Here is a 26,060-nt window from a genome sequence, read left to right on the forward strand (position 1 = left end):
TTAATAAAATTATATTAAATTTTATTTTAATTTAAAATATAAATCAGATTTATTCATCTCATAAAAATAAATATTTGATATTATATCAAATCTGTCTTAATAAAAAATAAAAAAAAGTTCTTTTCCTTTAATTATTTGAATAAATAAAATAAAAGAAGTTAAGGACAAATGAATGTTTTTATTATAATCATCTTATTATTAGTATTATTATGATTATGGTTGGAGGAGTCGTTTGTTATAATTGATTCTCGATTTCAAAATGATATAAATAAATAATCGGATTTATTATCTCTAATATATTTTGATTTTAATTATATGAAATTACACATTGTCTTGAATATTCAAAGTTTTTAACATATTGAGTATATCATATTAAATAATCCTATTTTATATATCCAAATTAAATATTAATTAATTGAAAGTTAATTACGAAACCATTGGAATCTTTTTATTCAGCTAACTTAGGACACCCAAAGTAGTGGGTATTGCAATTACCATGTCATCCAAATATCTTTCAATTTCTAATATTCACCATTGTAGCTTCTTGATATATGTGCCAAATGAATAACTGGTTACAAATTTGTAACCTGTTATTCATTTTTCATTTTTTTTTTGTTTCTGCCAGCGTGAGGTTCACGCTAACTTGAGCTGCACGCGCGCGTGAGAAGGCCTACAGCGAGATCCGGTTTTTTTTTCTTTTTTTTTAATACTTCCTTAATTATATTTAATTATTAAAATGAAATATACATGGAATGTATCTTCGGATGTCTATTTCTTTATTTTAATATACTTTTTAAATTATATTGTAAATCCAATTGACTAAAATGTTGGAGATAGGCAGTGATTACTATATAAAACAAATGTTGCATGTAACGTTCATTTTTTCCCAACCAATTAATTTTTTGAACGTTGGTTTTTTGAACGTTACCCAACGTTCAAAAATAATTCTATAAATACATCAGTTTTTAAGAAATTAAAATTCATATTTTCAACATCCTACATAAATATTTCACTCGCAAAGAAATATTACATACAAAATTTTTTTGGAATGGATAATAATTTCAATAATTTTTTTAGGGATTTTTTGAAATCTCCAAATATCGACGAAAATTCAAGTTGAGAAAATTCCCGAGTTCGTCCGAATGTCCAACATCCTCCATTTCCATTTCTTACACAACACCCACAGAATTTGCAACATTTTCCATACCACCACTATATTTTTTGAACACTCCTTTAGCTTCGTGGAATACATGTCCCCCAGAATATTGGCAGAGTAGCCAATATTTAGTGCAAGCTCCATCCCATGGAATTAATCCTGTTCAATCACCGGGGCTTCAATCAACTGAATCGAGAAGGGCTAGTGTTGATGCATGTGACAGTGATAAAGGGCTAGAAGCACCTTATGAATTCCGAAATTCACAATTTCCTCCTTTCTTGTCCCAAATAGGACTTGAAAATATTACTCTCAATCAGGCAAGCGAGACGGGCCAAGATTCAGATGGAGATCATGGCAAGCGAACAGCGTGGACAGTAGCAGATGATAAGCTCCTTGCAGCAGCATACACAATGATGAGCGAAGACCCAACCGTTGGTGATGCCTAGAAGAGAGTCTTTTTGAAAACGAGTGGTAGAATACTACAATACCAATCTAGACAAGAAAGCTAAATAAAGGACTGCAGAGAAAGCCAAAGCGCACTAGGCTGTTGTGAAAAGGATCTTGAATAGATATAATGGAATCAACAATAAATGGTACATAGATCGACCAAGTGGATGGAGTGACGAGGATTTGACGATGCATGCTCATGAAGAATACAAAATACCGTCAATTTACTTTTCAATATGAACACGTGTGGAGGATTGTTAAAGATATCCTATGTATGCTCCTCAATCCTCAGGACACTGGTCTGCAAAGAAGGCAAGGACATCAGAATCATCAGGTGCACATACTGACTCGTCTAATGCTACACCAAGTGTTGATACAGAGTACAATGAAGCCCGATCTCGTGGTATAGGACGTAAGGCTACAAAAAAGAAAGGCAAAGAAAGAGTGACCCATGTTGATCAAATCAGTGAGGCTATGCAAAAGTCAGTAACACAGATGGAGGAATATAATAACAACAAGAGAGTGGGTCAACTCATTCAAGCTCATAAATTCCTCGTAATGGACACACGAGGCATGACAGATGAACAACTTCATAACCATCTAGTGATATGTGAGCAGCTCAAAAAAAGATTGAACATGTAATGTGGTTTGAAATTTCCATTTGATTTCATGTATTTTATTATGTGTGTGGTTTGCAATTTATGTTTTTAAGTCATGTATTTTAGTGTGTGTGTGTGTGTGTTGTTTGTATTTTTTGATTATTAAAGTTATTTCAGATTTTTATATTTTGGTTCAGCCTAATGGCCCATGATCGTTATAAGTTCATTCACAATAATTTGAAAGATATTTGTTAATTTGAAAGATAAGTCACCATAAAATGATGAATCGGTCAACCATTTTTTTTCAAAAAATTCTTTATTTGAAAAATATTAGATGATTTATCTTTAAAAAAAATGCACTCTTTTTATTATTATTTTTATTTATTTAAATATATATCGACCTAGTTTTCGGAAAAATAAAGAAAAGTTTATTTTTATTTATTTAAATATATATCGACCTAGTTTTCGGAAAAATAAAGAAAAGTTTATTTTTATTTATTTAAATATATATCGACCTAGTTTTCGGAAAAATAAGGAAAAGTTTATTTTTATTTATTTAAATATATATCGACCTGGTTTTCGGAAAAATAAAGAAAAGTGTATGTGTTTCGGTCGCTTATTTTTTATTTTTACAGTTAATATGGTTAATAATAAATAATAATAATATTATCTAGAATATGAAAATTCTTGAAATTTTCGTATTTAAAATTAATGAATTTGTAATTTTTTAATAAAATATTTTATTTATTTAAATATACGTTGATTTAGTTTTTACAAAATGATGTGTATGATGCACTTATTGTTTTATTTTATCGAATTTATGAGTTTGAGCTTCCACTCTCATTTTTGGAAATTTAAAAGATAAATACCTTTAAATGATGAATTGATCAACCATTTTAAAAAAAAATCTTTATTTTCAAAATATTACGGAATTTATCTTATGAAAAATTATATACTTTGTTGAGTTGCGGAAATGCTAGCAATATTGATTTTGATAATATCAAATTTTTTTATTATATTTCTAATATATTTACTCAAGTGTATAGTTGCAAGATGCCAAGTTGAGATATTTGACAAGCTGGAACTTAGATGAAGTCAAGCTGAAAATCTAACGAGGTCAAATTTTACTATGATATCTCACAAAGTAGTGATTCAAATGACTAGCGATCAAAATGATTGAAAACCAACTCAATTATCTAAAAATAATATTTCAGTTCGGTTAACTGCATTCGGATGTTATCGAGGTGAAATGGTAATCATAATATTCGACCGGCCAAACATCCTTGAAGCAGACGGCTCGATAGACCAGCTCTTGAATTTTGTTCATATCTCTCATCCCAGTTATCGTAATAGAATGATTCAGAATACATTGGAAATATAAAACAATGATTTACAAATCATCTTAAAATGTCGAAGTTTGAATCGAAGCTTAACAAGCTCATAAATCGCGATGAAGTTGTTGGTCTGCACACATATACAACTTCCGATTGGACATGAATAATGCCTCTATTTCTAGAATATCTCTCTCATATGAACTCAAAATTGAGTCATTCTTGATTCTATAGAAAACTAAAAGAAATGTCTACAAATTTTATGTATATCACTCTTGCCCAGAAATCAATGAGGCAAGAGTTATAATCATCGGACAGGACCACATGCATTCACCATTTTTCTCATCTATCGGTTCATTCATTCAACCATTTTGCTTCTGGAACCGGACATTACCAGCAATCTGCTAGAAAGTCAACCATGATTGTTTTAATATGAGAAATAGTACAGAACTTTTCTCAATGATCATATTTTTATGTCTAATTTATATATCACTCTTGAAGACTATATATACAACATCTTGAATATCAAATACAAGCTTTTGAAGGGAATTTAAAGCATGGGCAACCTGCATGAAGAAATTAGTTAAAATGAGAGCAAGCCCAAGAAGGTGAGTCTAAATAGATATATTATCTTATTATATCTTTGAGTTTTATACGGTATATCCAAATGTCAAATCATTTGGACTTCATATGACCAAGATATGTCACTAATTATCATTTTACCCTTAAAATTAATTTATTATTTTTCAACTTATTTACGAAAATGTCATCAAAATAAATTGAATATTTTTCAACTTATTTACAAAAATGTCATCAAAACTAATTTATTCTCGGGGTCTCACATTTTTCCTCAACTTAAAGATTTCGTCCTCGAAATCTCAAACATCTCTATATACATAACATTGACAAACATATAATTACCATTTTGCCCTTAAAATTAATTCATTATTTTTCAACTTATTTACGAAAATGTCATCAAAATAAATTGAATATTTTTCAACTTATTTACAAAAATGTCATCAAAACTATTTTATTCTCGGGGTCTCACATTTTTCCTCAACTTAAAGATTTCGTCCTCGAAATCTCAAACATCTCTATATACATAACATTGACAAACATATAATTACCATTTTGCCCTTAAAATTAATTCATTATTTTTCAACTTATTTACGAAAATGTCATCAAAATAAATTGAATATTTTTCAACTTATTTACAAAAATGTCATCAAAACTATTTTATTCTCGGGGTCTCACACTTTATAAACCATTTTAAACATTCATTTTCACCAATGTCGGACAATGGTATCACAATCACCCATCTTTCAGAACACGACATCCTCGTCGAGACCTGCTCTTCTATCCACTAGCGACGAGAATCTAGATATGGCTCATATAGGTTCAAGAGGTGACTCCCACCCACGTAGCACTTTTTTCTGCATAACAATTATTTCTTGATGTTCTTGCTGGTGACCGACGGCTCTGATACCATTTGTCACTTCTCGGGCCCAGGCTTGAATCTGTGCGAATGCACAATGGGTCCCTATAGTAACTACTCCATATCCATATTTGCATTACGAAAATGGTTAACCCAAATTAGTCTATTGTAAACCGTTATAAACCATTTTAAACTTTCTTTTTCAACCAATGTGGGACAAGAGTATCTGATAGGTGTCATTTTTGTATATTTTGTTATGTTAATTTTAATCCATTTTCGCATAAGTTTAGGGTATCGAGTCTGTATTTTTCTGTTTTAGTCATAATTTATGCATATCGTTTGCCCCTCACATGTTTCGGTTGATTTGTAGTGGACTTTGCAAAAAGAGGGGAATTATAGGCAAAAGTGCGAGCATGGTACGCTGGGACGGGTGTTTTTACCTGTCTCAGCACACAAGTGAGCGAGCTATGAGGACCGCGTGCTAGGCGCCTGACTGAAAAAGTTGAGCAGGTCGCGCCCGCCCCAGCGCGACGCAATATGAAAACATCATCTGGACGATTTATTTCCTTCTATGGTAGATTTTTGGACCGAAATAAACGATAGCAACCCATATACACGTTTTGGGAGGTGGATTTGGAGGATGATTGAGAACATAGGCACCCAGAAAAAAGTCGGAATCAAGGAGACGGAAGAGAGCAAGAGAACTCAACCGAAGAACAAGCATGTAATAAGCGTTTTCTGCTTTTCACTTTTCTTTAATTGGGATTAATGGGATCATATCTCCAAACATTTATGTTGTGAATTCTTTTTGAATATTGAATTTTGTTTAAGTATATTTTGTCACACCCCGGGACCGAGGTTAGTCGACACCTGCGTTATTTTACAACCACACAATTGAAAACAACAAGTCTCGTAGTACATTATAAATCAAAAACGAGTTTATTACTCGTAATCAATAATAAAATTGTCTTTACAACGTAAATTCTTATAACGACAAAAAATTATGTGGAAGCGTTTACAACTTATTAAGCGAAAATTAAAATAAAATTATTGATTCATTTTAATATCAACCTCAAAACTTGTCTTGTTTATTTTCATCGATTTCCTCTTCTGACTTATCTAGGGATGTTAGAGTAACGGGTGAGTGATATGATCGTCACTCAGTAAGCGGAAGCCGTTCGAGCACATACATAACAAATACACATGAATTTCAAAAACCACATATCATATCATGTATAACATGATTCTCATAACATGTCATCATCATAACCATAAACATTATTTTGTCCAAGGCACTGAGATTTCTCTACTTTTCATGGTTTACTGATATCAGTCCCTAATTTTTACTCCTCTAAGGAGGCGGTGTCATATAACGGTTACAATCCCGCCATATAAGGGTCATAAATACATCATGCATATTTGGATTCCCATCCATATCCAGTTGAATCTTCACAGTGCCAAAACATAAAACATACGATAATCGTATCAAGAAGGGGTAGAAACAGAATAATGGTGTTCAACCGAAACTTTCAAAAACGAAATAAGTCATATACAAAATATTTTAAAACAAGCCCACTTACCTTAGACTGGAAGAAAACGTGAAGAACTAGGAAACCATAGAATAATCATGAAACTGACACTTCGAAGACACAACATCATATCTACCGAAAAAATCACCCTCCTTGTAAAAATTCTTGCGACTTATTGAACCGTTGGATCAGGCTTAAACTCGGACATTACGTTCAAAAGTAAGTCAAATAAATTATGAACGGTCGAGATCAGGTTGGAAGTCGTTTTGACCTGTTCATGGACGAAAACCGTAGACATGCTATTCTCGCCTAGAATCTGAGCAGTTTTCTTACGAAGGCTATAAACGAAAAACTAACTGTTGGATTTGGTTGAAATTTGGATGTGTTATTCAAAACATATGAAAGCATATTCTGAAAGGTGAAGATCGGATTCCGAGCACTCCACACAAGTTTTTGACTTAGTGAAGATCGGATTCCGAGCACTCCACACAAGTTTTTGACTTAGTATATTTATATTTATATTTATATTCATCTATGCAATAAATCTTATATTCTTGAAATGACAAAATTATCCCTCGGGCTTGAAGTATTTAGCTGGTCCGAGCCTTTCGCAGTTCTCACCTAAAGATTCCCCAATTCACCGCTTTTCAGAACTAGGGTTTCATATCTCAGCCGTTACCTATTATATTCTTCTGCGTTTGCTGCAATGGCGAATGAAGGCGAGGAAGGGCGAGGGGCGATATTCAGAGACATTAGGAGATATTACTGCGAGTATTGTGGGATTTGCCGCTCCAAGAAATCTCTCATCTCTCGTCACATCATGTCTCAACACCGGGTGAGTGCTTTTATATTGTCTTGTTTTGGGTATTTGAATGGATTTTGAGGTTTTACGGTTTTATTGACATTTGCGGCGTTGGGTGTTGGGTGAATTTCAGGAAGAGATTGCGGAGAAGGAGCAAAACGAGGGAGATGGAGAGAAACTGAACACTTGTGATGAATGCGGCGCTAGTTTCCTTAAGCCTGCACATTTGAAGCAGCATATGTTAAGCCACTCTCTTGAAGTAAAGATTTTGATACAGTTTATGGTTTTTCAGTAGATTTTTCTTTCCTTCTTTATTTGACGCTTCTGTTCCATGTCACTTAAAAAGTGCTTATTTTATTTACGTTTCAATTGAAAAGATAACTGCTTGCAGATTGAAGTAAGGTTGGAGAAACCCAACCTATTGATTTTCATCTGGGCGTGAAGCATTGGATCCCACATACCAGAACTCCAAAATGCGAGAGGCGTTAAATTTCCTTGAATGGATTAGTACCAGGTGGGGGACTGCCTGAGAAGCTCCATCAAGTGAGCCTCTGTCACGCTTTGTTGTTTTTCGAGGTTTGAGTAATCTTTTGTGTTGTGAGCTGAACCGCAGCCTGGAAACCCCGTGAAAGGGAAGTTCTACAAGTCTTTGTTCTGATGGTAATTGTTTCTGTCTCAGAGATCTTTTACATGTCCAATAGATGAATGCCACGCCAGCTATAGAAGAAAGGACCACTTGACCAGACATCTGCTTCAACATCAAGGGAAATTGTTTGAGTGTCCCGTGGAGGGCTGTAAAAGCAGATTCACTGTGCAGGGTAATATGAAGCGGCATGTAAAAGAGTTTCATGAGGATTCTGATTTTTATTCTGCTGACATTAAGAACCCAAAAGAATATGCCTGTCCAGAACTTGGATGTGGGAAGGTTTTTAAATATCTGTCCAAATTGCGCAAACACGAAAATTCCCATGGTTAGTTGTTTTTGTTATGGAATTTGTTTTGTGAGCAAAATATTTTTATAGTTATGAGGAACCTCAGTTGTCGAGGAATACTCTGTCAATTGTCCCTATTGAAACCTGAATGAATTCTTCTATAATGTAGTGAAACTGGATTCAGTGGAGGCTTTGTGTTCAGAACCAGGATGCATGAAATATTTCTCTAATGAGCATTGCCTCAAGGAACATCTTCGGTCCTGCCATCAATACATAATTTGTGATAAATGTGGGACCAATCAGCTCAAGAAGAACATAAAACGCCATCTTCGCATGCATGAAGGGGTTTGCACAGAGCAACTCAAGTGCAGTTTCAGTAGTTGTACTAGCTCATTCTCTACTGTAAGATCCCTCCTCTCTGCCCTTATGTAACTTGTTTCTTTATCTATATAATTGCCTTATCTCTCTAAATCTCTTGTATGTGGGTATTGACAGAGCTTTGTGAATCATCATTGAGGCAATTGAAAAGTTGTATCGGCTGATTATATGTATATTTTTTATTTGGCAGAGATCAAATCTCAATCAGCATGTAAAAGCTGTTCACATGGAACTCAAACCATTTACATGTAGCATCCCTGGTTGTGACATGAAATTTGCGTTCAAACACGTAAGGGATAACCACGAAAAATGTGGGTTTCACGTTTTTATTCCTGTAAGTTTCGCCTTAGTTTTCCAATTATTGCTTCTCGGCTTCTTGTTACAAGTCTTCCTTGTCACATTCATCGAAGATTTGTCTATGTTCAGGGTAATTTTGAGGAGTCAGATGAACAATTCCGATCCAGACCCAGAGGTGGAAGGAAAAGGAAGTATCCAATAGTTGAGACTTTATTGAACAAAAGAGTGGTTGCACCCCGTATTGAGGAGATCCCTATGAATGGGGAACCCTGAGAGTTTCTGTGATGCCCATTTTCTGCAAATTTGCAATCACTAAGGTGCACTTTTATGACTCGCAGACCCTGCCGGAGTAGGGGGCAATTGTTTGTGATATATGTTTTGTCTAAGATTGGTCATGCTCGGTAAATACACGTTCACAGATTTTGTAGCAGGATTCATCGGTGAAATCGCAGTGTACTACAAATATGCAAAAATAGGAAGTGACATTCTTTTCTCCGTACTCTGCTTGGATAAAACTTATATTGTATGTAAAAGTGTTCTGAGTTTAACATTAAGTAAACAAGCCATGTTCCCTATGGCAAAATTTTGACTGGTTTCTTGCAAATTGACTGGAGTTAATATTGTCATTCGAATCGCTAGTCGTTGGGTGTTGTATGGGTTTTTTTTTTTTTTTTTTTTAAAAAAATAGAAAATAATGTTTTGTTATAAACAATAATAAGAAGTTGCAAAAACATTGAATATAAGATACACATAACATCACTGTTGTACCCATAAACAATACCATACATAATGAGTTTCAATTCCACATGTATCATTATATATAAAATGTGTGTATACACGTAACATAAATAAAACAAAGGTAGAACATTTACCGTATTCTGTATGAAATATGTATTTTTACACAAGAGATTGTAAACAATTCTTCTAATAGTTGCTAATTAATTTCCTAGGTAGGTACATAGCTCCACACCAAGTCAGAAGTCCAAACCAAAGTTGGGCTCATGAAATGTGTAGTTCAAAACTGGTCCCAATCTATTATATATTTTTTTTGGTAAATAAAAATTCATTAATAAAAAATATCTAGAAATCATTCAAGGGGCTAGAATTTGAAGTACAAAATCTTTGATGGTAACAACTAAATATACACTCCTTGATCTTACGAAGGACAACTAAATATTTCCAAAGAAACTCGAGTTCCTAGCACTCCAACTAGAATAGACGGTCACGCCATTGCTAGAACGACGAATCTCCGCCCCGTCTTTCATTTCAAGGTTGGTGGTTGCAGTTTTCACTTGATCCCATGATCAACACAAGTTGGTAAATAACTGACTGACTTGTTCTATCCATAGTCCAAGAAATTATTATCGAATATAAGAAACGATGAAATGAGATAACAATATTCAACCACTGAAATCTAATTGATCTCAAACTAAAATTCATTTTCCCTTAACTTTGATGTTGCCATCATTCGGCATTTGAGAGTACTTCACAATTAGAAGCAATTAAACTTTGATCAAGTCTAGTCTTATTAATTCTTGATTAAGAAACACTATGACTTGGCTTAGTTCAACCAAAATTATTTGCAAAATTTTCAAATGGTATTAAATTACGAAGACTCCATGAAAGTTCTTTTCTTGAAAGCTTGTTATTGTGGTGGTATTAGGTTGTCAGTTAGTGGGTTGGTCAAAAGGGATCAAAATTTCTTTAAAAATACGTTTATTTTTATTTGGGAATGGAGTCGGAAGAAAATTCAGAGAGTGAATCAAGAAAGCTCATTTAATTTGTATGTGAGATATTCTGACACCTTGACATTTAATCTGAAAAAGAGATAAAACAGACGAATTATCGCTAGCTTCAAAGTTTTAATATGAAATTGAAATTGCTACTTTAGGAAAATAAAACTTCAGATATTGTTTGAATGAATGTAAATTTAGATATTGAAAACGATATGTTACTAAACCAGCAAAGGATAAAGATAAGTGGAATCAGCAAAAGAGACTGACCACAAACATCAAGTCTTGAATGCTTGAACAATTCAATACTCGTGATCCACATATGTTTGGTATAAAAAAATTTATATTCATGAATATAATATATGATGCAATACACAGATAATGTTATTCGACTAAAACTCTTCGACGTTCAAGTCAAGAGCAATACATCATATTCAGTTCGATTTGGTGATCGATATGATGTAAACTCGATGCTGTTTTGATATTGGAAACTCATTCATCAAAATTTAGGATTTGATCTTTTAAAAAAAAGATATANATTATCTCCTAAAAATTATTATTTACCAATCAAATAATAATAACTTAAATATCATATGATTGAAAACATTTAAATGACATCTTTATGAGGAGATTGATTTAACCAACACATGGGTTTAGTTTCATCATAATCCCATCAATGGATGTTGAAGTAATAAATGAAGGTTGAGTAGGTTTTCTGGAATATGATCTCAATTATTTATATCTATAAAACTGGTAAACTCGCTCTATATTAGAGTTAAAAGTAATATTTTTTTATATAAAAGTATTATATTTTCATGAATTCTGTTAAATAATATATTGATAATATAAAATTGATCCGTGAAATGATTTCATATTAATTTTTGTGAAAGAAGTTTTGAGAAGTAGTTATTGGGATTACGTACGTAAGCATTCGATTGTGTGGACTCTTACTATTCGACAAAAATCATTCGTTGTACTATACCAAGGAAGAGTCAACATTGATTGGAGCCGTTGGATCTAACGAATGGACGGTTGATGCCGTCATAATTAGTGCATACGAGTCAATAAAAGGCTTTCTGATGTTAATGAATGAAAGAATTATGACGCAAAAAAGTCTCGCAAATGATTGGAGTTTCAGTTTTATTAAATTTTAAAAATAATTTAAAGCTTTTCCATAAAAATTTTACACAAAAATTCTTGTGAGACGATCTCACGGATCAATTTCGTAGGTCGATTATCTTATTTGGGTCATCCATGAAAAAGTATTACTTTTTATGATAAGAGTATTACTTTTTATTGTGAATATCGGTAGAATTGACCCGTCTCACATATAAAGATTCGTGAGACCGTCTCACAAAAGACTTACTTAAAATTTTATAAATCGTTATGATCATATTTTGTTTATATATCAACGATAATGTTATTTACACTTCAAAATTTATTAATGACATTTCACCTTAAATTTGTGCCTTATTATTCGACAAATTACCCCTAATTATGACTTTATTGATATATAAAATTTTGATTGATAGCCAAATTTGTACTTATCATAAACTATTAACTGTAATAAATAAGATTATATTTAATTTTGAATTTGAAATATGTTTTTATATTTCATCTCAAGTATTGTAGGAATTAAGTGTATAAATATTTGGTTAAATCAAATATTTAAATAAAATTATATTTATAATTTTGATTTTTTATATCGTGAAATTGATTATTAATTTTAAAAGTATGTTATCTTATTTTAAATTATTATATTTGTAAAGTTGAACTAAAAACAATTGAGTTCCGGAAAAAAATAAGTTTTATTCATGTTTTGATATTATATTTTTAAAAGAAATATGTAATTAAATCGATATAAATTGATGGCAAAAACTTGTGTAAGACGGTCTCACGGATCGTATTATGTGATACAGATCTCTTATTTGGGTCATCCATGAAAAATTATTACTTTTTATGCTAAGAGTATTACTTTTTATTGTGAATATCGGTATGGTTGACTCGTCTCAAAGATAAAGATTCGTGAGATCGTCTCACAAGAGACCTACTCAAATTGATGTAATATATTTATTTTAATATATGAACAATTCATTTAAAATTTGATATTCTGCAACTACATAAAAAAACATTCTTTGTATTAAGATAAGAATAATGTTAAAGGTACAATTAAAATATCGTTGTACGATATTTACAACAATTATATCGTAATATTTTGTTATTATATCCTGAGATTTTGCTATTATTTCGTGATATTTTGTATTGAATTTATCATGAAATTTTGATAAATGGAATTTTCGTAATGAATTTATTGTGTTGTAAAAATTGATGTACAAATTTGGTTGTACATGTAGCATTACTCGAAAGACAATATAGTGATATTGAAGATAATTAATGATTTAAGAACCAAAATTTTTTTTGTTCAAATACTAGTTTTTTAAGGAAAAAAAATTGATTACTTTATTATGCATTTATTATATACGTAATTTATATTTGTAATTTATATTAGACATTTTTTTTGTCAACATAAGAGATAAGATAAGATAGATAGATTATCTTCTAAAATTTAAGAAGGAAGATGTGAGGATATATAATATTGTCAATTTATAAAATAAAAATTTGAACTGGAGTGTAATTAAACCTTTTTGGGGTATAACACTCCCCTAAATCTATTTTTATTTATTTTATATATATGTTTGTGATATTTTTATATTAAATTTAAAATCAAATAAGTTTTAACTTCGAAAATCGTTTTTTAAAAAGCGAAAACTAAAAATGGAAAAGGTATTGAGTCGATGGATTATAGCCTCACTTGTGTGTGTATCTTCTATTTGTTTAGCATTGGAAAAGGATTCTGATTTTGAAACCTACATTCCGAGCCACTCTTAGCTTCTCAAATATGAGTCATTATTTCGGAGTGATTAGGCACCATTTAATGTGAAGATTGATTTAAGTTTTATAATAATTATGTTATTATCATCTCATTTTTCATCATCTTATCCCACTAGAGAAGCTGTATGTTTTGAAAATTAGATATTTCGGCATGAATTTGCAATAAATTTTCATAAAATACCGATATATTCTTACATCATACTCTGCATTTCTCATTTTATTGTTCATATTGAATTTCTAGATTTATTAATTCTTGAATGGTTACCGATCGACAATTACTGACTGAATGACTGGAGCTCTTAACAACGATCTACATACCAGATTACTAGTCCTCTGGACAACACGGCTTCGGTTCTAAAAGTGAGTCCAATGAAAAACAAGTTTAAACCCTGGTATATAGTTCATTTGAACAACATGACTTTGTTTCGAAAATTTAAGTTCACATTAGCTCGTAAATGAACGATTGTATGGATCCTATTTGAGTATGCAATGAAAAGTACTATACCAAATATTGGTGGGAGCCACCTATTTACCCTATGATATTCACTTCATAGTCTTGAACAATCACTGCATTTGACTTAACAAGATATTTCCATAACGATACGTTATTACTGATATATGTCGTCTCATATTTAATTATTGCACTGATATATTATTGTTTTATTTGTTAACTATATATAAACCCAATTTATTCACTCACTAAGTCCTCAAAGACTTAATCTCTATTTTCTTTCAATTTATTGTCAATTCCAGATACATGATTTCAGGACTCCAAAAATGATGGAAATTGATAATGAAAATGTTGGCTTAGCAAAATCATAACATTTATGTTGAATTCATATTTTGTTATCTTTTGCAAAGGCAAAGGTTGTACATGCTTCCGACACTGTAATTAAAGTGATCATGATTATTTTACAATCGGGGGCCCATAGTTCCACAAGATGTTTTGTCGTACTATAGGTACAAAATCAATGCCCTTCTGTTCCACATATATAACATTTGTCTTCATGCTCTTTTGAACTTTTTTCTTTGCTTCTTCATTATCGAAATTCCAATGCTGATGGCTTGTTTTATGTTTATTTCCATTTTGTTGCTGAGAGTTTTTTCTATGCTCATTGTTATGTTTTGAGCTAAACTAACATTTGCATAATGAAATGTAGTTCTATTTGCATCAGAAAATTGTGTAGATCCAGTTGGGTGAAATTGATGATTTTTCATGAGCAACTCATTATTTTGTTAAGTAACTAGTAACCACGAGATAAGTTCAGAGTACTTGTAAATCCATACTCGTGGTATTACGGCTGCATGAGCACATTAGATGCATGAAAAGTAGAGAAAATATTTTCTAACATGTTTAGGTCAATGAATTTCTCAACAAAGTATTAGCATGAAACTAATTTTGAATAATCCAGAGTTATAATCACTTACAGATTTGAAATCTTATAAGCATAGATGCATCCATTTATATCGGGCTCTTGGGAGAACTACAGTTCTGTGATGGTCGAATCTTTCCTTTAAATTTTTTCAAAGATCTTTTGTCTCTTTCATAGTGAGATACTCGACTTTCAATCTATTATTGAGATGATGACAAAGATAAATGAGTGCTTTTGCACAATCATGCATGGATGCTTTGTTTCTTTCTTTTATGTATCTCCTAAATTCATAGAGACAATGTTGATTTTGACATCCAAAATCCATGACAAATAATTTTTTCCAATTAAGTCAAGTTGTTTTAAATTCTAGTCTGGTGATGTTCCTTACAGCCACTCAAGGACAGAAGAGAGGTCGTGCTAATAACCTATTATATATAGGGAAGAATATAAAGATGAGAGAATAAATAGAAATGTTTTATTCATTAGCGGAGACATCTATTTATAGAGTATATCCGCAAAGTTTGAATAGTTGATAACATGATAAAATAAAAATCTTATATCAATAATCATTTACAACATTTTATCTATAACAAGTTGCATATTTTAAAAATTAGATAGAAATTTTGCTTATTCTAGTGTAATAACTTTACGAATGATCATTAGATAAAATAATAATTGTAGTAGATATATTTCAGATATTTTAAAAAATAATGGACCATGACATCAAAATTTTCTGGAGTATATTTATCAACCGTAACGATGCCATATATATCATGTATCCTATTTTTCAACACACACATTGTGTGTGCATATAATTATATATATAATATTATTTTATGTTGGACAGTGTCATACATATTTGGTTTCGTTTTTAAGAAAATGTTTTTTTTTATCTTAGATATATCGTATAAGAATTTGTTGCTACAGTTTTTCAGAGAGTAGGTCTCTTGTGAGACGGTCTCATGAATCTTTATCTGTGAGACGGGTCAATCCTACCGATATTCACAATAAAAAGTAATATTCTTAGCATAAAAAGTAATACTTTTCATGGATGACCCAAATAAGAGACTCGTCTAACAAAATACGACATGTGAGACAATCTCACACAAATTTTTGCCTTTTTTCACATTCAATATAGAAAGTTATGTTGATGGTATTTAAAAATTTATTTAGTTATTAATTAAAATAATATAAGAATAGAGTTTGTTTTTTTTANAAGGACTTTTAGAGCTTCGTGCTGACAACGTGTTGTGAAAAAATAAAAATTTACGGTAAAAAGTAAAAATCTCAAACTCTCAAAATTATCACACTACACACTTTATAATATTTTTCTCTCAACTCAATTGTGATTTTCTTCACAAATGAGAGATCTATTTATAGAAAAATTTTACAAATAATCCAAAAATAAATTACATCATTACCTTCATCATCACACACAAATTTCAATATTCAACATATAATTTTACCTAATTTTCAACATCCAAATATTCAATACACACATTTTAAATATTATTTTTCAACATGATCATTCATTTTGTTATATTATATTATATAAAATTTTCTTTTTTTTTTAAAAAAAAAAGAAAAGATCTTTACATATGTCAACAATATTTCATGCGTACGTCACCACGAGTAAACAGTGCCCACGAGAATTAATTAGAGTTCTAGAAAGCATTGATAATATACACCAAGTCAATTCAAATAATATTAAATCAAATATAATTTATTATTTTGAGAGAGATATAACATGTAGATTCAAGCATTCACGAGCTTCGTTAATATCGAAACTATATGACAAAAAATAATAAAAACAAGAGACCTAAGTCAATCTAATTCTGTGTACCTAACGTGCTACATTTTTATATTTCATTTTATATTCTATAAAATATTATATAAAATAATATTCCGATAATACTTTTTGACTTCTCAAAGCACTTGAAGAATAATATCCACTTCAAATTTGAAATTTCGATTTACGTATACATAATAGAGACGATCGAGAAGAATAACCACATAAAAATATATATAAAGATTCCGAGTTCGACATGAAATCTTGGTTTCGAAACTCAAGTGTAACAATCTCCGCTCGGCTTAAAAACTATAAGAAGGGTTTGACAATGGTGGAAAAAATAGCCACAAATTGCAGGTCATAAGTCATTATATTATATTTACCACAAATTTCATATTATATTATATTATATTATCAGCTTTTAAAATTAATTAATTAAAACTAACCACAATTCTTTGAATTATAATTTTAAAAAAAATAATAAAGGATACTACGTTGAACCAGTCTTACCTTCACAAGGAGTGCCTGCTTATATGATAAGACTTAGAGCATCTACTTTAGGAAATTGTGAAATTATTAGAAAAAGAATTAGACACACCTTGATTTAGACCAATTATTTGCCTTGGAAGTAGACTTGACTCCCCTCAAGCAAACCACCCCCACGGGAAATTTCAATTTTCCAATTTAAATTTATATAATGCGTATTAAAAATAAAGAAAAAGTTAAAATATGAATATGAGCTGCGTTATATTTCGAACGAATTCGGACCAATTTTATTTGATTCGATAGCTCGCGATTGGCACGCGAAGTCGGAACATTTTTTTTTTTTTTTATTGTTACGGACGACCTATACTAGAAAACTAAAGAATGTCGAGTTTAAGTGATAAGAATGTTGACAAATCAAACGTTAATCTCGGCGAAGGCAATCTGTGATTGAAGTCAAACCCTATCTATCATGATTCATGAGCCAAGCTCAAATCCAAAATTTGTAGCTTTCAAATTCAAATTTTGATCTGTTATAAAAGAGTAAGTCTTTAGTGAGACGGTCTCACGAATTTTTATCCGTGAGACGGGTCAACCCTACCGATATTCATAATAAAAAATAATACTTTTAACATAAAAAGTAATATTTTTTCATAGATGACTCAAATAAGAGATCCGTCTCACAAAATACGACTCGTGAAACCGTCTCACACAAGTGTTTGAACTGATAAAATGTACTCATACCCAACACCTATGACCTAACACTATCGTAGTATATGAGATCGAGAGAAGATATATTCGTGTCCAAATCAATTTTTGATATAATACTCTGAAATGAACGAACAAAGATTTTTAGAATTTGAAATATAAAATTGGATCAAAGAAATAAAAAAATTGATACTAAATCCGTCGTACTAATATATACAAGTACTAAGCAAGAACTCAAGTAGTAAAAGCATAGAAAAGGTAGAACATCAACATCCTCATTTACTTTTTGTTAGATGGAAAATAAGCAAATGTTGTAAGATTGGCAGCACCCTAATGAAACCAAACATAGGATTGTAGCAAAATTTCTAAAAATATTCATTCTATTAAAAAAAATGGTATTTGTGGGTTGAGACTGTCGACAGAATTTTTTAGGTCGTTAATACCTATTTAAAGATGCCAAACTACTGATATAATGTAAGAATAAAGATTTTTAATATAGAAAATTGTTCTATTTTTTTATTATATGAATACAATGTGACAATTAAATGAGATATAAAATCTGATCTGATTAAACTAAAAATAAAGCTACAGAGGGGGAATTGATAGCTAAAATCTCCATCAAATATATTGATGAAAAAGGAAGGAAAAAATTAAAAATGAAATCACAGCGTTATATTCTTACACGCCATTGCCCAATTAACCCTACTAGTATTAACAGATCTTCCCGTTTTACCGTTCTCCGTAGAAAGTGCATTAAATTAAAAGAAAAGAAGAAACTAAATTACATAACTTTCCAGGACTCCAGAGTCGGGAACCCACAAAAAGAGTCAAAGTCAAGCCCAGTCCCAGCCGCTGCTCCGCCATCAGCGGTGGATGCTGGCGGAGGAGCCAGATGGGTCGCAAGAGACCCACCAGAGCCGTCTAGTATAAACGCCGACGGGTCAACAGCGGTAAAGTCCATGCCCGGGTTAACTCGGCTCATCAGCCTATACGGCTCAGGCTTCAGCAACGGCGGGAAAGGAAGATTCCCGTTCAAGCCGCAGAAGTTCACGCCGGTCACCTGTTGCACCATCTGCCTGAAATTCGAGGGATCCGCCGTGATGAACGTCGTGGTCGCACGCTTCGACGCGCGTGGCTTACGCTTTGTTACCCTACCCGTGGGAGCTATGTTCTGGCGCTTCTTGGTGGTGAGCACTTCGTTTTCCGATCCACCGGAGACCGTGGGCGTCGTGACGGGTGTCATTTCGGGAATGGCGAAGAGAGATTCAACCATTTCCGCAGGGAACAACTCTTCGCTGTACGGGGACTCGAAGGTCTTATGCAGAGCTCTAGTTAACGTCTCATTCTCCTTGGCAAATAAGTCCGAAATCCAAGCGTCACCAATCACCGGGCGTACCTGCCATAGCTGCTCCATCATTCACGAGAAACAAAAAGGTACAAAATCGTAAAAAAAAAACCCCACAAATTATTTCCAACTACGAAGGCGAAATCAAGACATGGGGCGGAGAAAATACGAAGAAATCAAGCTGAAAATGCAACATGGGAAAGAAGAGATGGGGTTAGGGGGTTAATAAATAAGGCGGTGGTGGGGACTGCTAGGGGTGGAAGAAACCGCGTAATTAGGAACACGTGTCCAGCAGACATGTACGGAAAACTTAACCATGGTTAAACTTCGTTCGACTGTAGACTCGACCCAGTGTGTAATAAATGATTTGTGGTAATTAAGGTGAGCTGCTTCGTCGGCTTGGGCTTCACTCCAAGCCAAATTACCCTTCGGTTTGTGCCATCGCCGCTGGCATGGACGATAAAGTGGTGCTTAAATTTTTATTTTTTTTTCACTTTGCCTGTGCTTAATAATTGAGGTAGCAATCAGTGATTAGCGGGAAGCAATGGATTTTTTCAACCAAAAAAAATATATTAATGTACAATTTAATAGTAATATTTATTAAAATAATAGATTATTCATTTGAATATATATTATATTATATATAATGACATTATTTATTGCACTTAATTTTTTTTTTAAAAAAAAACTAATATCCAGTAATCAGATCTTACATTGCAATAGCGGGAGCCAATTCGACCTAGGCTGGCATAGGCACCGCAGTACCGTGTGATTGTCCCTATTGTATGATGTCACACATTATTTTTTTAATCTATCTCCTTTGCTTTTGGGTCCCAAAGAATCTTGTACAACAATAATTTCTTGTATTTTTAATCCCAATGACTGTTTTTCTTCAACTTTTTGCCTTAAAAACACAAATATTCCCTATTTTTTTTTACGTGGAATTGGTCTTTTTTCCCTTCAACAAAAAAAGATTTAAAATTAATCTAATGTTCAATAAAAAAAATTTTGGATCTCGACATCTGTTCCATCCAATTCAGGTTGTAAAGCAGTTTTATGGATTTAATATTATTTCAGCTGGTATGTTTGGATCGGATTCGGGTTGAATTTGATACCTACGTATATGACCACATTTGTCATAATCAGCTCAATTATTTATAATTACCTTCTAATGAAATTAAATTATTTTTGTATATATTGATATTTTTTTGTTTAAAAATGAAAGTCATATATCACTGAGGATAGGATTTAGACATGTGGCTGTCGGAGTAAAGCCAAAGCCTCACTTTCTAGAAGGGGGGTAAAAACGGTAATTCAAAGTTAAAAAGATCAAACAAATGAAGGCGCGAAGGTGACGTCATAATGATTGATTATGACGACATGCTGTCGTAAGGTGATGACACCGAAAGCTAAAGGTGCTTATGTTTTATTATCCGGATACACGGACAGTCTTTGTAGCCGAAGATAGTTTCACTCGGCTCAGCCGGCTGTCACCATTTTCTCAAATTTCAGAGAAGGCTGATTTCTTATTCATCGGACATTATTATCTATTTTATACATTAATTTGAAGGGCAAACTCCTCAAAAATCTTCTAAAGCAAACAAAAATGTTTACCCAGTTCCCGTATCAGGAAAAATCGTTTTAAACTCCCTGACCCATTTTAATATATGTTTAAGATCCCTAAATCGCATGAAGTTACATTTTTGCCTTTGATATTTTTTGAAAACCCTTAAACAGCCTTTGTATTTTATTTTTCCCCTTCCCTCTTGTATCTTCCCGACATCTCCTCAGAAATCCCAACGTCTCCCAAACTCTATCTACTTCAAACCACTGTGAATCGAAAGAAAACATTGGCAAAGAAAGCGAACAACAGAGAGACAAAATGGGTAAAACACTTGAGTACAAGAATCCGAAGAAGAGTATAGAACCAATGGAGAGAAGGACGAGTAAATCACCACAAAAGAAGATAGTGAAGAAAGTTGTGAAAGAGAGAAAGCAGAGAACGCGGAAATCAGGTCTGTATATTTCTTTTATTTTGTTTCGTAATTTTGGTTCTTGTTAGGACAATGAGCGCTGGAATTGTTTTCCCATTGATTAGGCACGTTTATCCCCAATTTCTAGGGTTCTCTTTTTCATATTGTTCTGAACTTGGTTATTTAATTATATTGCATTATTTCTGAAGATTACAGATGCAGTTTATAAATCATGTTAAAAAATGATGGCTTTATGAACCAATTATCCCCAATGACCACGTTATTTTTATGGTAATAGTGATATGATTGATAGTTGATCGACTCTCTGTATTTGTGAATATATTTAGCCTAGATTCTTTGTAAAAAAAAATTCACGTTCTAATATATAAATATAGATATACATCAGAGATAGATTCCTTATCTTGTTCTCATTTTTTAATGTAGAGTTTGCTGTTGAGAAGAACCTTGTTGAATCTGGTGATGAGCAGAAGGATGAAAATGAATTATGTTCAAAGCTACTTTCACGTTATTCCCCCCATTTCTTTAAATTCGTGATGAGAAAACTGAAGCCTGTCTTAGGTGAGCAACAAATTGGGCGGATAAAAGATACGCCTTTTGCGAAGTGGATCGATATTCCTGTCCTTGCGATAAGTAGTTCAAGAATTGATTATGTTCTTAATAGATTTCAGTTTGATTCGTGCTCGTTAGTTGTTGGTGAAGATTTGTCAATACCTTTTACTTCAGCGGATTTCTCTCTTATTCTCGGGCTGCGTCATGTTGGACAACCTGTTGATTTGGACCTGAAAGTGCATTCCAAATTTTTGTCTCGTCATTTTGAAGGAAAAGTGACGAATGCCAGACGTGCATATATTTTTAAAAAACTAAGTTCGCTTGCTGCCAGTGATGATAGCAGTGAAGTCGATGATTTTGTTCGTTTTTTTATCTTGTTTGTTTTCAACTGCATAATATTCCCAACTTGTAATTATTCAACCCCTGGTTTTATTTTCCCTTATCTCGATGACCTTTCGACTTTTTCTGAGTATGCTTGGGGAGATGCTGCCTTCCGATTTTTGTGCCGAAGTTTACGCGATGTCGGAAGTAAAACCTATTTAGACGGAAGCACTGTTGGTTTAATGGTTAGTATTGTGTTTTATTTTTATGAAACACAATTTTGTTCTTAATAATTTTCCGATTTTCTTATTTGTTTTAGGCGTGGGTATATGAGAGGGTTCCAGTCTTAGGAGTGTGCACCGGTTTACATGTTTTCCCTCGGTTGTTTCGATGGGTGGAAAGCAAGATTCCATTGAAGTTTGTTGGAGCTGAATCACTATTGAATTCCATAGATTCAACCCAAGTTGGTCTTATTTCATCCGAGTTCATTTTAAGTAATCTCGCTTTGTAAATATAATGGATGGATGAACTTACAGAATTTTTTTTTTGTACTGGTGAACAGGTTCTACCAATTGCACCATTTTCTGAGGAGAGGGAGTTGTTGGACATAAAACAAGCAACTGAGCTGGAAAATGGTAGATCTCAAGTGAGAAAATTTGTAAAAATTTTAAAAAAACAAAAGGATGAACTGAAAAAGTTGAAAATGAAATGTGTTGAACTAGAGCGAGAAAGTATTTTACATGTAGCCACAAGATCATTGGTTTCTAAGAAGAACGATGAGATTAGTGATTTAAAGTTGGAGGATGTTGAGCAGAGTGATAAAGCATTGGATGAGATTATTGAGCAACAGTGGGAGGAGGCTAGGCAGCTTGATAAAGAACGGGCTGCTGAGTCTGCAAAATATGTAGCTCATAATTTTGATGATGCTGTTGACGTAATGGTGAAGAATGTTGTTGCTGATTTGCATAAAGAAAACCATGAACCGAGGGCAGCTGATTCTATGAATTATTCAGGTAATCAAGACCATAACGAAGTGAAAAGAACTGATTCTGGAAATCCTTCAGCTGATAATATTGCAATTGGACCTAATGCAAATTTGATGGTGCATAATGTTGATGTTGATTTGGAGATAGAAAACAACAAAGTATTAGGCCCTGAATTTGCAACCGCTTTATTTGATGAAAACAATTATGTATTTGGTCGAAATAGCGGGAGTGGAATAGATGACGATGATGAGAATGATGCTGGCAGTGGCATTGGTACTTCAGAAGTGCCGAAGATCACCCTTTTTCAATCTTCAATTGTAGATACCGTGAGGACTAGGGATGATTTTGTGAAAAAGAAAAAACCCACGAGTTTTGTGACTCCACCCAGCTCTACACCAAAACGGAAGAGGCGTTCCAAAAAAAAGGTTTGCCGATCAATGTTGCAAAATTTAATCCCCGAATAGTTACTTTTATCTCAATAATATGTCAATTTTCTTATTTATACCACTATTAATCTTTTTTTGCATCTTATATTAAAAATATATTGCAACATAGGAAAATTCTGTCCAAGATGTTGACGAGGGAAGTAGTCCTCTTAAGACTTGCATGTTGAAATTCAAAGGTAGAAGCGATTTTTGTGGGAGTGAAGAAATTTCTGTAGAACAGAGGAAGTTGTTGACATAATTCCTGAATAGTGAAGAATTGGAGTATGTATATCTTTGATATTTTTTTTTGTTCATAATATTTTTTTGTCAATGTTTGTAATGAATTTTGTATTATATTCCTGTAGTGTTACAATTTGGATGGATGAGCATATTTGTTTGACTGGACCAGTGTTTTGTGACTTCTTGTTTGGCGAGCTCGTCAGTGGCATTATGATAAATGTGTACATGAGAATAATGCAAAAGAAAAGTATGGATTATGGATTTGAGACTTACTGTATGGACACGTTGGTACATGTGCGATTGAAATTGAATTCTTGTTCAACTTATTGAATTATAGAGAATGAGTATATATTTTTTTTTGAATTTGTAGAAGGAAGTGCTTGAAGCTTTGGTACGATACGGTAAAAAGAGACGTATAAGCAAGACAGAGTATGGAAATTTCATTGGTAGGCTGACATCCGCGACGCGAGAGAAGTTGAATGAACTAAACGAAGATCTTTTTAGAAGATGCAAGTATATCATTTTTCCAATTAATGACATATTTCATTGGTATTTGCTAGTTTTCAAAGCATCTGAAGGGAAATTCCTACTTTTCAATTCACTTCACGATCCCATTTTCAGTTGGGACTGCTAAAGTAATGGTAAGTGTGACAATATTATATTCCAACAATAGTAATGATTCCAGTGTCGATCAATTTTATTTATTGCAGGCACGTTTTTTGAGTGGTTGTGTGTCACATATATCCGGATTCACCATAGGCAGTGATGAGGTTTTGAGACAACGATGCCGTCAACAAGGTACATCTATGGATTGTGGCGTTTATACATGCATGTAGATAGAGTGTCTCTGTTGTGATACTGAAGAAATTTGGGCATATGAACAAGATGTGAAGATGGACACTTATCAAGCCCGTGTTGCCGCAACTATAATTTCTGATGGTAATGGACTATTGAAAAATACATTTGTTTANTTATATTTTTTTTTTTGAATTTGTAGAAGGAAGTGCTTGAAGCTTTGGTACGATACGGTAAAAAGAGACGTATAAGCAAGACAGAGTATGGAAATTTCATTGGTAGGCTGACATCCGCGACGCGAGAGAAGTTGAATGAACTAAACGAAGATCTTTTTAGAAGATGCAAGTATATCATTTTTCCAATTAATGACATATTTCATTGGTATTTGCTAGTTTTCAAAGCATCTGAAGGGAAATTCCTACTTTTCAATTCACTTCACGATCCCATTTTCAGTTGGGACTGCTAAAGTAATGGTAAGTGTGACAATATTATATTCCAACAATAGTAATGATTCCAGTGTCGATCAATTTTATTTATTGCAGGCACGTTTTTTGAGTGGTTGTGTGTCACATATATCCGGATTCACCATAGGCAGTGATGAGGTTTTGAGACAACGATGCCGTCAACAAGGTACATCTATGGATTGTGGCGTTTATACATGCATGTAGATAGAGTGTCTCTGTTGTGATACTGAAGAAATTTGGGCATATGAACAAGATGTGAAGATGGACACTTATCAAGCCCGTGTTGCCGCAACTATAATTTCTGATGGTAATGGACTATTGAAAAATACATTTGTTTAGTACAGAAGATGTTTAAACTTGGGCTCCCTTTTGTGTTAATGTGAGGTTTTGTGTTGTTGCCTCTTTTGTATTGTTGACAAACATATGATGGTGAAAAATTAGTAATCTAAAGACCACGTCGACGACCATGCGTACATGTACTAGTTGTGCACCCATGTCCTCACTTTCTAAAATATTGGCGTAAAGAAACAGAAATACAGTACACTTTGTTTATCAAGGAACACCTCATTAACCAATTCGTGGTACCCTCGGCCTAAAACTAAAGACCACGTTGACGACCATGCGTGCATGTACTAGTTGTGCACCCATGTCCTCACTTTCTAAAATATAGATGCAAAGAAACAGAAATACAGTACACTTTGTTTATTAAGGAGCACCTCATTAACCAATTCGTGGTACCATTGTCCTAAAACTAAAGACCACGTTGACGACCATGCGTGCATGTACTAGTTGTGCGCCCATGTCCTCACTTTGTAAAATATTGGCGCAAAGAAACAGAAATACAGTACACTTTGTTTATTAAGGAGCACCTCATTAACCAATTCGTGGTACCATTGTCCTAAAATTGAGCACCACGTTGACGACCATGCGTCCATGTACTAGTTGTGCACCCATGTCCTCACTTTCTAAAATATTGGCGCAAAGAAACAGAAATACAGTACACTTTGTTTATTAAGGAGCACCTCATTAACCAATTCGTGGTACCATTGTCCTAAAA

General features: G+C 32.9%; 3 protein-coding genes across 3 annotated transcripts; 2 read left to right on the forward strand and 1 right to left on the reverse strand.

Annotated features, from left to right (window-relative positions):
* Positions 1-7,109: 7,109 nt before the first annotated feature.
* Positions 7,110-9,495, forward strand: LOC140982732 (transcription factor IIIA). Its single transcript, XM_073449403.1, has 6 exons — positions 7,110-7,332; positions 7,433-7,558; positions 7,979-8,270; positions 8,401-8,633; positions 8,800-8,943; positions 9,036-9,495. The coding sequence occupies exons 1-6, from the start codon at positions 7,204-7,206 to the stop codon at positions 9,177-9,179; spliced, it is 1,068 nt and encodes a 355-aa protein (XP_073305504.1). The 5' UTR covers positions 7,110-7,203; the 3' UTR covers positions 9,180-9,495.
* Positions 9,496-18,430: 8,935 nt separating this feature from the next.
* LOC140982741 (calmodulin-binding protein 25-like) lies at positions 18,431-19,431 on the reverse strand. The gene has a single exon (XM_073449416.1). The coding sequence runs from the start codon at positions 19,299-19,301 to the stop codon at positions 18,666-18,668; it is 636 nt and encodes a 211-aa protein (XP_073305517.1). The 5' UTR covers positions 19,302-19,431; the 3' UTR covers positions 18,431-18,665.
* A 1,494-nt stretch (positions 19,432-20,925) lies between these two features.
* Positions 20,926-23,543, forward strand: LOC140972244 (uncharacterized). Its single transcript, XM_073434693.1, has 4 exons — positions 20,926-21,244; positions 21,647-22,338; positions 22,413-22,556; positions 22,656-23,543. The coding sequence occupies exons 1-4, from the start codon at positions 21,112-21,114 to the stop codon at positions 23,541-23,543; spliced, it is 1,857 nt and encodes a 618-aa protein (XP_073290794.1). The 5' UTR covers positions 20,926-21,111.
* Positions 23,544-26,060: the final 2,517 nt, after the last annotated feature.

The sequence above is a fragment of the Primulina huaijiensis genome, chromosome 1, assembly GCF_012295235.1.
Source record: "Primulina huaijiensis isolate GDHJ02 chromosome 1, ASM1229523v2, whole genome shotgun sequence".
Taxonomy (NCBI): domain Eukaryota; kingdom Viridiplantae; phylum Streptophyta; class Magnoliopsida; order Lamiales; family Gesneriaceae; genus Primulina; species Primulina huaijiensis.

Bases quoted from the DNA above. Each gene is read 5' to 3' on its own strand.
- LOC140982732 (XM_073449403.1), top strand. From the start codon at position 7,204: ATGGCGAATGAAGGCGAGGAAGGGCGAGGGGCGATATTCAGAGACATT. The intron at 7,559-7,978 runs GTAAAGATTTTG...TTTCTGTCTCAG, and splicing joins TGTTAAGCCACTCTCTTGAA to AGATCTTTTACATGTCCAAT. The intron at 8,271-8,400 runs GTTAGTTGTTTT...TCTATAATGTAG, and splicing joins CAAACACGAAAATTCCCATG to TGAAACTGGATTCAGTGGAG.
- LOC140982741 (XM_073449416.1), bottom strand. From the start codon at position 19,301: ATGATGGAGCAGCTATGGCAGGTACGCCCGGTGATTGGTGACGCTTGG.
- LOC140972244 (XM_073434693.1), top strand. From the start codon at position 21,112: ATGGGTAAAACACTTGAGTACAAGAATCCGAAGAAGAGTATAGAACCA. The intron at 22,339-22,412 runs GTTAGTATTGTG...TATTTGTTTTAG, and splicing joins GAAGCACTGTTGGTTTAATG to GCGTGGGTATATGAGAGGGT. The intron at 22,557-22,655 runs GTTGGTCTTATT...ACTGGTGAACAG, and splicing joins ATTCCATAGATTCAACCCAA to GTTCTACCAATTGCACCATT.